The sequence below is a fragment of the Sceloporus occidentalis genome, unplaced genomic scaffold, assembly GCF_023333645.1.
Source record: "Sceloporus occidentalis isolate IW3139 unplaced genomic scaffold, rSceOcc1.0.p SCAF_3, whole genome shotgun sequence".
In the NCBI taxonomy this organism is placed as follows: Eukaryota; Metazoa; Chordata; class Lepidosauria; order Squamata; family Phrynosomatidae; genus Sceloporus; species Sceloporus occidentalis.
In genome coordinates this window covers 70,837,833-70,852,835 of record NW_028316983.1, presented here as the reverse complement: position 1 = coordinate 70,852,835, position 15,003 = coordinate 70,837,833, and the positions used below count along the sequence as shown (strand labels likewise).

General features: G+C 42.2%; 1 protein-coding gene across 4 annotated transcripts in view; it reads right to left on the bottom strand.

Annotated features, from left to right (window-relative positions):
• Positions 1 to 15,003, bottom strand: part of ST3GAL3 (ST3 beta-galactoside alpha-2,3-sialyltransferase 3) — a 279,714-nt gene that overhangs the window by 53,905 nt on the left and 210,806 nt on the right. For all 4 annotated transcript variants that reach the window (XM_089514962.1, XM_089514963.1, XM_089514965.1 and 1 more), the window contains one exon: positions 946 to 1,092. In XM_089514962.1, the coding sequence (XP_089371088.1) occupies positions 946 to 1,092 (147 nt within the window). The remainder of the gene's footprint in view (positions 1 to 945; positions 1,093 to 15,003) is intronic.

Below are 15,003 nucleotides of genomic sequence, written 5' to 3'. Positions count from 1 at the left end.
AGAGTGAGCTGTCTCTAATAGTTTCCAAATTGTCAAGTAGATAAAACACACTCATTTACATAAGGAGATCAGAAAAAGCAACAAAAACTTAGAATTGTGATTCTCTGATACTCTACATAGTGGCACAAAAAGCGGCTCCTTTATGCGCCCTCCAAAGGGTGCCATAGCTTCAATGGCACAGCTGTATGATGCCCCTTCAGTGCTGCATCATTTGGACGCAGCACTGGAGGTACACCATGATGCTCTACACCGTCTGGAGCAGCATGTGGCTTCATGGCACCCTGGGGGTGGAATTAGGGACTGCATCATCAGGATGCTGCAACCCAACTCCATCCACAGGCCAGCCTTTCGAGCCTGTCTATATAGGGCCTTAGTCTTATATAAAAGTCTTTCTCTTACATAGTTTTTAGAAACTATGTTGGGACAGTAAATATGTGAAAAATGTGAATATTTCTTAAACTTTTTACTCCTTAAAATATTTCACAATCCTTTTTTCCCAATTTTTCTAGGAGGAAAACATGAAAAAGAGTTTTTTCTTTAATTTGCCCATTCTTTTTCTGTGCCTTCATATCTCTAACTACCGTGTACATATTGTCACATTTGCATACATATGAAATACATTATCAGGTCTGACATGTTGATTTAAATATTTTGTGCAACATCATGATTTGTTTTCATTCCCCCTTTGTTTTGTCTATTTTTCTCATTTTTGACTGTCTTGCTAATTATCAGCATTCTAACATGTTGCACCTGTATGTTAAGCATTGCATAAAACATAAAAGTGATGTGACCTATGCCTGTGGAACCTACAGACATAACTGGATGGGTTGGCATTTGGTGAAGTAATAATAGTAATGGAACAACTTCGGGTTTTATGCTTCATCAGTAAGCAACACATAAGAAAGCAAGCATCATATTGGGGATAAGCTTCCCCAGCAAACTTACCCCTCTACCCATCAGGCCGTTGTTAAAAGGAAGGCCAATAAAGCTGAAAGCTGCCTCTTGGATGAAATATGGATTCAGGATACGAATCTCATGGGGCTCTCGTGGAACATGGGTTGCCACAGACTTCCAAAAGCCATCAGAGGCACTCTGTAGAAATGCAAACATGGTTAGATAACACATACACCAAAATCCCATTTCCCCTTTGAAACCCTCAGCACTCAGGAAGGAACTGTTGATGTGTGGCTTCAAACTGTTTCCAACTTACGGTAACCCTAAGGTGAACCTATAATGAGGTCTTCTCTCAGATTTGTTCTGAGAGAGTTTACAATTGACTTCCTCTGAGGTTGAGATGTGACTTACCCAAGATCACCCAGTAGGTTTTCATGGTTGAGTGGGAATTTGAACTATGGCCTCCCAGAGTCCCAGTCCAACACTTATGCGACTATTCCAGACTGGCTCTCAAGGAATTACAAACTAGGAAATGATTCTAGGTTCTAAGAAGGTATGGACAGGTAACAAAACAAGCCTGAAGTATGGGCTCTTCTAGCTTGGATTTTTAAGACACATTCCATCCATACTTCATCTTCAGCCACCCTTGGTCAGTTACATCTGATCTACAATCCAAGAAAAACAAGTCTTGTTCTGGCACACACAGGGAAGAAAAAATAACAAAAAAGAGAAGGGACAGCCGTGTACTCAGTTTTGGGGGGGATGTCTTATATTTGGAAAGCCAGGACATGGTGTGAAAATAGAAGGGATTGTAGAAAAAGAAAAATAGCATTTAAACTCACTACACTCAAAACTGAAGGTTCAACTAACTGTTCCCACAGATAGCATCCAAACGTCAAATATTTCTGGACAGCAATACTAGGGCATGCCCTGCAGTAGAAACACAACCCTGTAAGGACATGATCTGTATAAAGGAAGTTGCGTACTAGAACTAGAGAAGGTATGTACAGAGTCACTTAAAACTCCACCATTAGACCTTTGCTTTCTCAAAACAATGAGTAAACTGAAACTACATATGGAAGGAAAAAGACTGACCTAGACTGACCACCAAGACTGTTAATATATTTGACTTATTCTCACAGCAAGTCATAGACAACTTGCCCTTTGCACCTAAGGACTGTAGAAAAATGGAATGTCTGCAGAATGAAACACCTCATAAATTCTGGGGAGGGAGCACCCTGACAGATGAGGAAATGGGGCTTTTGGCTCATGTCTAAAATGGATTAAGTATTTTTATTTACTGTAGCGTGGACTCTTGATTCGTATGGCACTCTTGGGAAAACCAGCTATTTGATGTAAAACCCACGGTTGAGGAAAGATTAGTGGAGACAAATCAAGCAGTTCTAATTACAGAGTGCCTGCTACAGCACTTTCCATTGATTCAAATAAGTAGCCATGTTTGTCTCTTGCAGCATAAAAATGAGCCTAAAAAGGTCAAATCCATCCTGATGGAAAGAAAGGCATCAAGGAACACAATGCCAGCCAACAAGAAAGCAGCCAGCAAACCTCTCCAGATTGCTCCTAGTGTGTTTGGAACTATTATAGTTGTGCTTGGCTCTGTGGTTTTTTGGTGAGCCGAGCCCATATAAAATTTCAGCCCAAGCAACAGTATTGCTTAACTTCTAAATGCACTGAAACTGCTTCGGACTCCCATTTCACCTCAGCATGTCAGCAGCTGAACATTATTTTGGCTTGCTGCAATCAAAATCAAGCTCAATACATCTGTGGGTCCCTGTGATAATCTTTTCTGGTTTGTTGTTGAGCAATGGATACAAAATACAGTAATCCAATTTCTTAAGATTCCTCAAGTTATGGAATCCCTCCTTGGTTGAGATACAATCTAGATCTCAAGTTGAAGAGTATCTGCATTGGTAAGGCAGGCATCTTGCCAGAGGAAGGCTGGCTGCTGTACAGAAAGCTTAAACTGGGGACACATGAGTTGCTGAGACTGTTTGATTCCTCCCTCCTGCAGGTATTGGCATGGTTAAGGTAGGCATCTTGCCAGAAGCACAAAAACTCTTGCCCTGTAGCTCTTAGCGTGGAGCCACTGCATGGGTTGCAAGAGTCCTACTTTGCCAACTGAAACCAGATGGAGTGGACAGCAGTGCAAGACAAGCTACTATACATTTACCTTGGGAAGCTCTTACCAGAAAATGCAGGACCTATTGAGCAGAATTCCTTGAGGCCATCTTTGGCTAAATTTTGGGAGTTCTTCAGGCTAAACTGGCCTGTGTGCTTGTTTATGGACTTTATCACACTGGAGAAGGGATGTCATTGTCCTGTCCCTATCCCATGCTTCTCGCACAATTGAGGGAAGTACTTTCACACTAAATCATGCTTATCCAGACATTATCCCATTCAGAAAGTGCAAGCACAAGTGATCGTGTGAAAGGCTTTCTCACTAAATCACGCTGACCCGGGAATGACATGGAATTCTCTTGTGAATGAAGTGGAATTGCCCCCTATTTCCCATAATTTGGTATTATCAGAACATCCCGTTAATGCAATTCCACTACACTGATGGGACATGACAGGATCGGTGCGATGTAGTGAGAAAGCCTTTTGCACGATCACTTTCACTTGTGCTTTCTGGACAGGATAAGGATGCCCCGTCCCCATGTGATAAAGTCTTATGATAGTTTGGTTGTTCTGTATGCCTGGTCAGCCAAATACTGTAAGTATTCAGAAAATCCAAGGGGTCATTTTAGTCATAACGGACAGGAGGAGGTATGGCTATGGATGTAGAACAAGTGATGGAGGAAAAGGTGGGAGAGACATCTCATGGCTGTTACATCTTCTGGTTCACCATTCAACCAATAGATCCCTGGCTACTCTAGTAGAATGCCATCAGACCACAAAGTACTGCTTAATAACAGGTCTGTGACTGGGAAGAGCTGTATGATCCAGGACTTGGATCCTGACAAGCAAGCTGACCTTGTAAATAATAATAATAATAATAATAATAATAGCAGCAGCTTATTGATATTTCCCGCCTCTCCCTACGGATCGAGGTGGGCTTACAATAATAACAATGAAACACCAATTTCCATATATAAAATACATCTTAAAATCAAGACACCACGTTAAAATTCATATATCAACCTATCATTCACATACTCAGAGTGGGATGTCCCTTCAGTTTTATAAAAGATCAGGGAGATAAACCTGCCGGAAAAGGTCCGTTTTAATCGCTTTCTTAAAAGCTTCTAGAGTAGTAATCAGTCGGATCTCTACCGGTAAAGCATTCCACAGTTTAGGGGCCATGACAGTAAATGCTTTGTGGGAAGTTGACAATAATCTGGTATTTGGATAATCCAAAAGATTATTCCCAGATGTTCTGAGAGTGCGGGGCGGATTATGTAGGGAGAGGCGTTCCCTCAAGTAACTCGGGCCCAAGCCTTATAGGGCTTTAAAGGTTATCACCAACACTTTGTACTGTTCCCAGAAGCTGATTGGCAACCAGTGAAGGGATTTTAATACAGGTGTTATATGGTCAGATCTAGGTGTTCCGGTGACCAATCTAGCAGCCTCATATTGAACCATATTGAAGCTTCCGAACGTGGCACAAAGGTAGCCCCATGTAGAGCGTGTTGCAGAAATCAAGACGAGAGATTACCAGTGCAAGTACCACTGCTTCAAGGTCTTTTCGGTCCAGGTAGGGACGCAGTTGGTGTATCAGCCGAAGCTAATGTCAGGCACTTTTGGCCATCGTATCTACCTGAGATGATAACTGTAGAGAAGGATCCAAAAGTACCCCCAAACTATTTACTTCATCCTTTAGGGGAAGTGTGATCCCATCCAGGACAGGTTCACAAATCTCCATCCCTGGACCTGGGGAACCTATCGCTAGTACCTCCGTTTTCCCTGGATTCAATTTGAGTTTGTTTTCCCTCATCCAGCCCATTACTGACCCAAGACAGGCATCCAGGGGAGAGATGCCATCCTTAGTCACTGCATCATTCGGAGACATAGAGAAGTGTATTTGGGTGTCATCAGCATACTGATAACACCGCGTGCCATGTCTCCGGATTATCTCTCCCAGCGGTTTCATGTAAATGTTAAACAGCGTGGGGGACAGAATAGCGCCCTGTGGGATGCCAGATGTAAGCTCTCTTTTTGCAGAGCAGCTGCCTCCCAACTCCATCATCTGGAATTTACCCGAGAGGTAGTATCGGAACCAATGAAGCGCAGTGCCCCAAATACCTAACCCCCTCAGGCATTCCAGAAGGATACCATGGTCGATGGTATCGAAAGCCGCTGAGATGTCCAAGAGCACCAATAAGGTCACACTTCCCCTGTTGATGCTCAGACGGAACAGGGGAGTTCTGAACAGGGGAGTGTCACCTTGATTCAATTATGCCCACCAATTATGCTGCTTTTGGGTACAGCAGCTAGAAAAATCTGATGGGCAAGGAGTAGGAATCACAGTGATCTATCATGAGTCAATTCCTCTATTGAGATACCCTGTCTGAAAGTCTCCAAGTCTGTATATATGCACCTGGCAATAAGGCAACGAGACAGGACGGTGATCCTGTTAATGTACCATCCATCCCCTTGCCCAACTGTTCCCTGCCAGAGCTGTTGGAGGTGATCTTGGAAGTGGTGTTAATCTCCCCCAAACTTAATGTGTTCAGGCATTTTAACATTCATGCTGAGGCACCTTCACTAGGGCCAGCTCAGGATTTCATGCTTCCATAGCAACCATGGGCCTGCTCCAATTAATATCTGCTTTACACATGTAGCATGCCACACACTTGATCTGGTTTTTGTTGGTTAGGATGATGATGATCCAGGATAGAAGGGTTTGGAAGAAGCCAGTTGGTATGGTCAGATCACTATCTGGTGGGACACAAGGGTGGCGGAAATGGTCTACCCTCATAGACTAATGGATCCAGAAGGATGCCTGTATTATCTGAGAGATTTTCCAGTTGCCAGAGCTGGTGATTCTGTTAAAGACTTAGTTGTCCTGTGGAACAGGGAGATTATTCAGGTTATTCATACAGTTGCTCCCAGGTGTTCTTTAATGGAGTGAAGAGCACAAACTTCTTTGTTTTTTGAGGAGCTCAGGGCACTTGGGTTGATGACTAGAGCAGTGGTAGAGAAAGCCTCAAGATGAATCTGACTAAGCATGTGTTAAGGCCGATTTTAGAATCTATTTTGCAGTAGTGCAATTATTTGCTGCCTCTGTTACATCAGCTCAATCTCATCCAGTGCTACTATTCCAAGTAGTTAAAGGGCTATTACATCCTAGATCTCAGACTGATGATCAGGAATCCTAGGAAAGCACTATGACAAATTAGCTAAATATTTTGCAGAGAAAATTGTTTAGATATGTTCTGACTTGGAGTCCACATTGAAGGTAGAGTCTAGGGACATAACAGAGGCACCTACTTGTCTGGTTTTGATGGATGAGTTTCAGTTTGTTCAATATGATAATGTAGACAAGTTGCTTGGAGAGATAAGGCCAACCACTTGTCTGTTAGAACCATGTCTATCCTGGCTAATTAAAGCTGCCAGAGGAGGACTGACCAATTTGATGGTGAAGGTGTAAATGCTGCTTTGAAAAAGGACTATGTTATAGCCTATCGAAAAAAAAGCAACTGTTAGACCTTTGTTGAGGCCTCCACTTCTCTAGGTAACTATCAGCCAATCTCTAGTCTACTCTTTCTAAGTAAAGTCCTAGACCAAGTAGTGGCAATACCAGTCTTGCTTGGATGAAACATATTACCTGGACCCACCGCCATCTGGGTTCAGGGCTGTTTATGGGACAGAAACAGCCTTGGTCACTTTAGTGGATGGCCTATACCAGGAATTGGACAGAGGATTGCATCCCTACTGATCCTCCTGCATCTTTCAGTGGCACTGGACACCATCAACCTTCTGGTTCATTTGGCTGTTATGGGACTTTGCAGTGGTTCATGTCTTTCTTATCTGAACATTCCCAGAAGGTGGTGCTGGGGGACTATTGTTCAGACTTTTGGCCATTAGCCTGTGGGTTGCCATAGGGGTCCCTATGCTTTTCAATATCTACATGAAGCCGTTGAGATAGTCACCCGAAACCTTGGGGTTGGGTGTCATCAGTATGCTGATGATATCCAGCTCTATCTCTCCTTTACAACTGATGCCAAGGAGGCTGTGGTAGCACTGAATTATTGTCTCGATGCAATAAAGGACTGAATGCGGGTGAATAGACTGAGGATTAATCTAGACAAGAGGGAAGTTCTAATGCTCAGTAGAAAAGCCAATCTGGGATTGGGATCATAGCCTGTTCTGGATGGGTTGCTCTCCCTCTGAAAAATCAGGTTTGTAGCTTGGGGGTGCTCTGGGACCTAACACTGCTCCTGGAAAGCGAGGTTGTTGCAGTGACCAGGAGTGCCTTTGTTCAACTTTTGTTGGTGCACCAGCTGTGGTCTTTCTTGGGGAAGGCAGATCTGGCCGCAGTGGTTCGTGCTTCCGTTACTTCTTGATTAGACTACTATAATGCACTCTACATGGGGCTGCCCTTGAGAAGTGTTCAGAAGCTGTAGCAGAGCCAGATTGGTGTCAAGTGTGCAATTTAAAGACTATATAACACATGGCCTGCAAGAACTGCACTGGTTTCAATTTGCTTCTGAGCATAATTAGAGGGGTTGGTGTTGGCTTACAAAGCCCTAAATGACTTGAGGTCAAGATATCTGAAAAACTGCCTCCTTCCAGATAAGCACACCAGAAATGTGAGAACTTCAGAGGAGGTCCTGTTGTGTGTGCCAAAAACCTCATGGTATTAGATTGGTGGGTACATATAACAGAGCTTTCACTGTAGCATCACCTGAACTGTGGAACTCCCTACCTTAAACATCTCTTTTAAACTTCTGGTGGGCAGCCAAAACAATGGTTTTTCACATGGCATTAAATATTTAAATTTGCTGTTTTAACTGTTTCAAATTGTATTCTAAGATTGTTTTTAGATTGCTTTTAGGAGTTTTTAAAGTGTTTTAATATGTTTTAAAATTGTTTTATCTTTGTTCTGTTTTAACTGGTTTTTATTTGCTCATTACCTTGAGAGGCCCTTGGAGGCTAGGAAGGGATACAGAAATACTTTTGACAATAAAATTATAAAATAAAATAAAATAAAATGGTAGCTAAGGTAGATGTAAAATGGCAGTTAAAAGACTGGAGACCTGAAGAAAAACTGTGCATGTTTTAGACCTAATAAACTGTATATTGTAATTTACAAGACAGCTTTCAATGTTTTAATCTGTAAAACCATTTGAATTGCCCTGGATTTGATTTTGTAGGTTTGAATAGAGTGAGGGAAAAGAGATGCTAATAAAAGCCCCGAAAGTTGCACAGAAGGAAAAACTGGAGGTGATTTCTACAAAAATATGACTCCTGTGCTGGAAAGTGTGTGATTATTACTTCCTAGAGGAAGATACACACAATTAGCACTGGGAGTGGGACAGCCACTCCTGCAATTTTCAGTAAGAAAAATATTATGTGTAAAATGTTTTATATGTGTGAAAACTCTCAAAAGAAGTCATCTAAAAAAAGAGGGGGTAGAAAACTATAGAAACATTCAGTATGACAGGGTGTGTATGTGTGTGTGTGTGTATGATTTCCTAAAAAATGATCTTAGTTTTTAAGAACAAGTAGGTATAACTACTAAATTTTATTTAAAAGAAATTGTACAATATTTGCTGACTGTGCACCCCTGATGGGAGGATACTGGTCAATTCCACAACATGAAGAAATGGTACAGGCCCACTATCCTGGCAAAATTCATTGCCCAGAAACATGGTATGCAGTGCTCTGGATGCAGCTGCAAACTGAAGCAGATGGACTAATTGTTTTTTTTTTTTAATATAGTATTAACAAATTGGATTAAACATCCTTCTGTGTTTCATACAGACTCCATGGCTTTAACAATGTTAGGCTGCCAACAAAAAAAATTAAAAACTAAGGCGGGTTATAGACCGCCCATTTGGGGCGGTCTGCACCCGCCCCTTTCCCCGGTGTATCGGGGCCTTAGTGTGTAGAGCGGCAGCCGCTGAGGCCCCAATCCGCCGCTTTTCAGGCTGCGGGGAAGCAGCAAAACGCCGCTTCCCTGCAGCCTGAAAAGGGGTGTCCCTGGGGCTTCAAGCCCCAAGGACACCCCGCGGTGGCGGGGAGAAGGAGAAAGGGGCCGCTTGGCCCCTTTCTCTTTTAGTCCGCTGGCTGCAGCCGTCTGAAGGCTGCGCCCAGCGGACTAAAACAGGAAGGAGCTCCGAAATGGAGCTCCTTCCTGCTCTGTGTTCAGGGCGCACTAAGCGCCCTGGCGCGGAGCAAGGACGTCACGTCCACGCCGCCCCGTCTAGAGGCGGCGCGGCCGTGACGTCCTCATGGCGGTGGCCGTATGGAAGGGCCGCCGCCGTTTAGTGCGTGACGAGCACACACTAGGGTTAGGGCGGTGCAGAAGCACCGCCCTTTTGTAACCCTAGTGCGTGCTCGTCACGCACTAAAGTGCCGGTCTGTAACCGGCCCAAGAAATACTCCTATAGCTTTATTTTATACATAGAAGACCAAGCTTTTTTTCTTGAAAATATCAAAAGAAAAGACAAAGGGGGGGGGGGGGAGAACACAGACACTGAATTATTTCAATTGTGCATATGGAAGCAAAGAAAAGGTTAAAATAAGTTTTCTAAATACCAAGTTTTCAAGATTTATCTTAAATGCCTTGTATTGTTGCCAACAACATCTGCATGCAAGCTAGAGCCATTGCATGATAGGCCAGCAATCTTTGTACATCAAAAGTGTGTGCATGTGTCTGAAAAATTCTTAACACTATACTGACTTATATGACTTATTGCTTTAAACACTTGTTGCTTTAAACAGGGTAGTTTCCACTCCAACCCAGCTTACAGACTGAGAAAGGAAGCAAGAGAACACATACCCACCTCTGAGTTCCAGAGGAAGAAAGCTTTGGCTGATTAGCAGCTATACCAGGGGTAGGCAACTTTTTTGAGCCGGGGGCCAGGTTGCTGTCCCTCAGACAACTGGGGGGCCGAAGCCGGGGGGTGGAGCCGCATGCTGGGGGTGGGGCTTCCACCCTCCAGGGGCGGAGCCACATGCCAGGGGTGGAGCTTCCACCCTACGGGGCGGAGCTTCCACCGAAGCATCATCATCATCATCATCATCATCATCATCATCATCATCATCACCATCTCCACTACTATCATTGTTACAGCAGACCTTTCAGCAATAAATGCACCAAAAATACACAGAAATGCACTTTGGAAAGTCACACTCCTCCTCCTCCTCTTTCTCCTCCTCCTGCTCTTTCTCATTGAGAGGGGATTTTGCACAAAGAACACCCAGGGCAAGTAGTAATAATAATAAATAATAAGACCATATAAATGGGGGAGAGAGAGTTACGGAATGTAGCGTGTGTAGGCTGAGAACCACAAAGGAGATGTGATAAACTAGACATGAGTGTGTTCATGAGGCAGGCATATTAACCAGTGTGCCAGAGAACCATTGCCTCTGTTCAGCACAGTGTTGAAAGAGTGGAGTTTGTGGATATAATGCAATTCAGCTGTTTCTCTTTTTAATATTCCTTTGTAGGTTTTTTGTTTCGTTTTTTGGTTGCAGGATTGCTATCCTGGGATCAGAGATGAAATGCCCATGAAGATCAAAGTGTTCTGCAACTGGTTTTTTTGTATTACCATTCCTGATATCTGATTTATGTTCATTTACTGTATCTCTGGCACTAAGACCGCCCTGTTTGCCTAATGTAAAGTGCTGAAGGGCATTGTTGACAGAGGATGGCATATTATATCATTAGAGGATGAGCAAGTGAAAGTACCTCTAATATTGTGCGTTATGTGATTAGAACCTGTGATGGGAATTCTCAAGCAGATGTGCAAACAGAGCTGACATCTGGGTTTATGGTAAGGCCTTGCACTCATCTCCTCATCTATGTTTTGCAGTCCCCCTGTAAGTAAGTATGGGGCAAAATAGACTGCCAAAAGGGGTGGTGTGATGCCGCCCTTGAGAAAGCTGGGTGGGTGCTGCGGCAACTGCACGCTGCAGCCCAAACCCAGCTTTTTGCCAGCGTAAAAAGAAGCAGAAAATTGCCGCTCCTTTTTGAGCTGGCAAAAAGCCAACTTTTCCAGTGCTGCCATGGCTTTGCAGCACTCCTGTAATGTACAGTGTGTACATGCTGCACCACCAGAGCACTGCAAAACCGGTGCATGTTAAGGTGGGCAGGTGTTGTGACATCGGCTTCAGGGCAGCATCAGAGTGTGCGGCATCTAAACGCCACGCTCTGATGCCACCCCGAAGCCGGCGCAAAGGGGCAATCTGTTTTGCTCCAATGTAATTGAGATTGGGAAACTATCTGTAGGCAAGTAAAGGTCTGCCACCAAGAGCTTTTGTAAGGGCAAGAGAACCCACCATATGGAGTTATTGCCCTCTCACACTGTTACTTGAGGCTTCTCCTCTTGCTTCTGGGTCATAAGCTTTAATTTTAGAAAGGAATAGCCATCTTTATCCCATTATTTTCTAATAGAAAGAGTGAGGGGTAGAATTTTTTTCAATCTCAAGTTTATCATCATATCTGTCTAGAGGAAAACATCTCAACTCAAAAAATATTATCTAACCACTCTGAAGGACTAGGTTCTCTGCCTAAAGGAAGCAACTTGGCTCTTTTACCTAGCTATTACCTATGACATCACCTTGCCTATTTTGCACTTTGGTTACTGTTCCACCTATTTGGGGTTCACCAGTATTTGAAAAGGAGGAACAGCCCACCACAAGAGGTTTGATATGGATGATCTTCTAGTCTGCCTGATTCCTATTAATCTGGCACTACCAACATTACCTAAATGTACTGACACAGTGAATGCCTTGTAAATACAGGCATCCTGTTCCTCATGTCTGGGTTCCAAACTGAAGCTCTGTGGTTTTGTTCTTCAGCTGTGTGTTTCTTAACTACAGATATCAGTTCCGCCACTATGCAACCACAGACAGACAGCTCCATAATCACTAACCCCTAGAGGCTTTAGTCAGTGACAGAGAGGAAAGTATTCTTTTAATTATTGTGTTCTACAGGAGAGCCACTATAATGTCTAATAGTCTGATTAGAGACAGATGATCAAGGAGATTTCTAGAGCTGCTAATTCCATGAGGAGATGCCTGTTCTTCTTTACATTGAAAGGAGCAGACAGACAGGGCAGTTAACAAATATGGCCCTAATTCTTGGGGCTCATTCAGTAGAAGCTGGAGATGCAGTCTCAATATTTGCATCAAATAGATAAGAAAGTATGTCCATATCTCATATCTGAAATCAGAGCAGTCTTTTTGGGATTGGAGTCCAATACAGTATTACAATACAATTGCCCTAGAAGCTGGCCATCAAGTTAAGCAGAGCAATGGTTTCTGCAGTATCACAGTCATTTGATCAACAGTTATGGAAAGCTTGTAGACATAGCCTCTCACGCTTTGTCTTCTTTTTAAACTTTCATGTTACCTTTTGGGATAATATTACATTCCCCTCCTGGTAACAATATATGAACCTATTATTTTGATGTTTTGGACAAATCTATATGGCCAGTTCAAATGCTCCAAAATGTCATCCTTAACAAGGGATACAGAAACAGAAAATAAGTTGTAGTATGACCAATGTAAAAAAAAGAAAGAACTGCCATTACTTGCAGGAGGACTGAGGAAAGAAGCTATTGCTTTATGTTATGTTATGTTATGTTATGTTATTTTTTGGTATTAGCCTTTTCCAAAGTACAAGCAATAATACTGAAAGAGAATATTTGTGACTATCACAGCCACTGCCCAATGTACAAAAAGAGAAAAACTAAGGGCATTTTATATAATATAGAGACAATTATTGCTTGTAAGATGGATTTGGGAGGGAAAAGAGGTTCCACCTCAACATTAGGAAGAACTTTCTGATAGTAGGAGCTATTCAACAGTGGAATAGCCTGCCTCAGAGTGAGGTAGAGTCTCCTTTGGAGTATTTTAAAGAGTGGCTGGATGGCCATCTGTCGGGGGTGCTTTGACTGTGTATTCCTGCATGGCAGGTGGTTGGACTGGATGGCCCTTGTGGTCTTTTCCAACTGTATGATTGAATAAATCTACGATTCTAATTTTTTCATCTGTGTAGTTACAGTTCAAAGAGGGAAATGTATGAGACGAGCTTCCTTATTCTTCTCCCAGAATCCAACATTGCTTCTCTCCACATGAAAGTCATTTGCGTATGTAAAGGCACACTTTAGATGTTCACAAAATAACATGTATACTACTAGTAAGTAAGAAAAGGAAATCCTGGGTTAGTATTTTAATAATATTACGGTACTTGAGATTTTCAAGTGACTCACTATATTCCCCTTTCCTCTAAGTTGGACAACATCCAGCCTCATCTCCCTGCAGGATACTGAAGGTATTTTTACTATCAAATTGAGGGTTTACATTCTTAGAGCAGTGTTTTTTCTTGGCAATTACATTTGCCAACAGTAGTTGAACAGAGTAGAGCAAATTGGGAGATTTACGGGTATCCTTGCTTTCTTGTTAGCTGAATGTTTGAACCCAATAGGACCGAATAAGGACTTTACAGTGAGCATTAAAAAGACCAAGATATCCGAAGAATCTGTGGATAGTCATATTGCCAGTTTTTCTGCTCCCTTGCAGTTTGTCAAAACTAGGCTGACTGTGGTTATTCAAAGAACCCTTTCCTCGGCCGATCCCAAGCTATGGAATAGCCTGCTGGAGGAGATCCGATATATCACCAGTCTTGAAAGCTTTAAAAAGGCAATCAAGACATATCTCTTCCAGTAGGTCTTCCCAGCTTAACATTCCAACAACCCCCTGTCAATTTAACTAATTGTTTAGCAACTGCCCGCTGCCTCTGCCCTGCTTTTACTAATTGTTTTAACAATTGTTAATAAATTAATTGTATTTTATTGTGAGTGGGAATGTTGGGAGGATTTGGGATACAATGGACAATAATGAGACATTTATTGTATGTTTATTGTATTTATGGATGTTTTATTGTTAGCAGCTTCAATCTTTTTAGAGAAGATGGATATAAATAATAATAATAATAATAATAATAATAATAATAATGCATTGGGGAGACTCAGAAATATGCGCAACTATTCCTCATTCTGAGAAGCTAAATGGGAAAGCCTAGAACAATACTACTGCTGAGCAATTTTCATGTACCTTTTTTCACCCACAACCTACTGAGTCACTTCCAGAAAGCTGGCCTGTTCTTGTGACTTTGTTTTTATATAATTATTTGCAGGAAGTAATTATTTCCTTCAGCGAGCAATAAACTCTCATAATGAGGTACATTTGTCATCAAGTAAAGAGGGTTATGTTATGAAAGAAGAAACTGGGCAATGCAAACCTGATGGAAATTCCCCTGGACACTCCCACCCTTGTTGCAGCAAGAAACAATAATATTTAGAATTTGTTCTTCAGCTAGGTCACTGCCACCAAGGCTTGAAAAACAGTTTGCAAGCAGATGACAACTTCTGAACTGGTTTACATCTGCTTTCTCCATTATAGTCACCATTCTTATCACCTCACTACCTCAAAAACTGTTTTCAAATGTGAAAAATATAATCCTATAAAAGGGTTTTTTGAGGATATTTTTCTGAGTGTTAGGCACACTGCATGCCTGACATCCACAAACTATGAAGGGGAAAGCAAGTGCCTGTCAGTCCAAGTAGCAAACTAGATCAACTTGGGCTATATTCAGACAGTCTATAGAGTGCCATAGTACAAGACCTCTAAGAAGAATTGTCATGTTGTTGCTGTATTTTTCCACCCAGTATGATACTGATGAGCTTAGAGCATGGGAAACCCCTGTATACATGTCTCAAGACTGCGGAAAAAGATAAAAGGGCCATAATTGAAGAATTTGTAAAGATGTTGTTTGTTTTGTTCTTTGGTTAAAAAAAGGATGTCAGCTGTGATATGGTGCATATAAATTGTTTTTCATTGTTCATATGTCTTTTGTTTGTATGACTTTTGTTGCTTCTGAAGCTTTTTATTTGACATGTATTACTCCTTCCT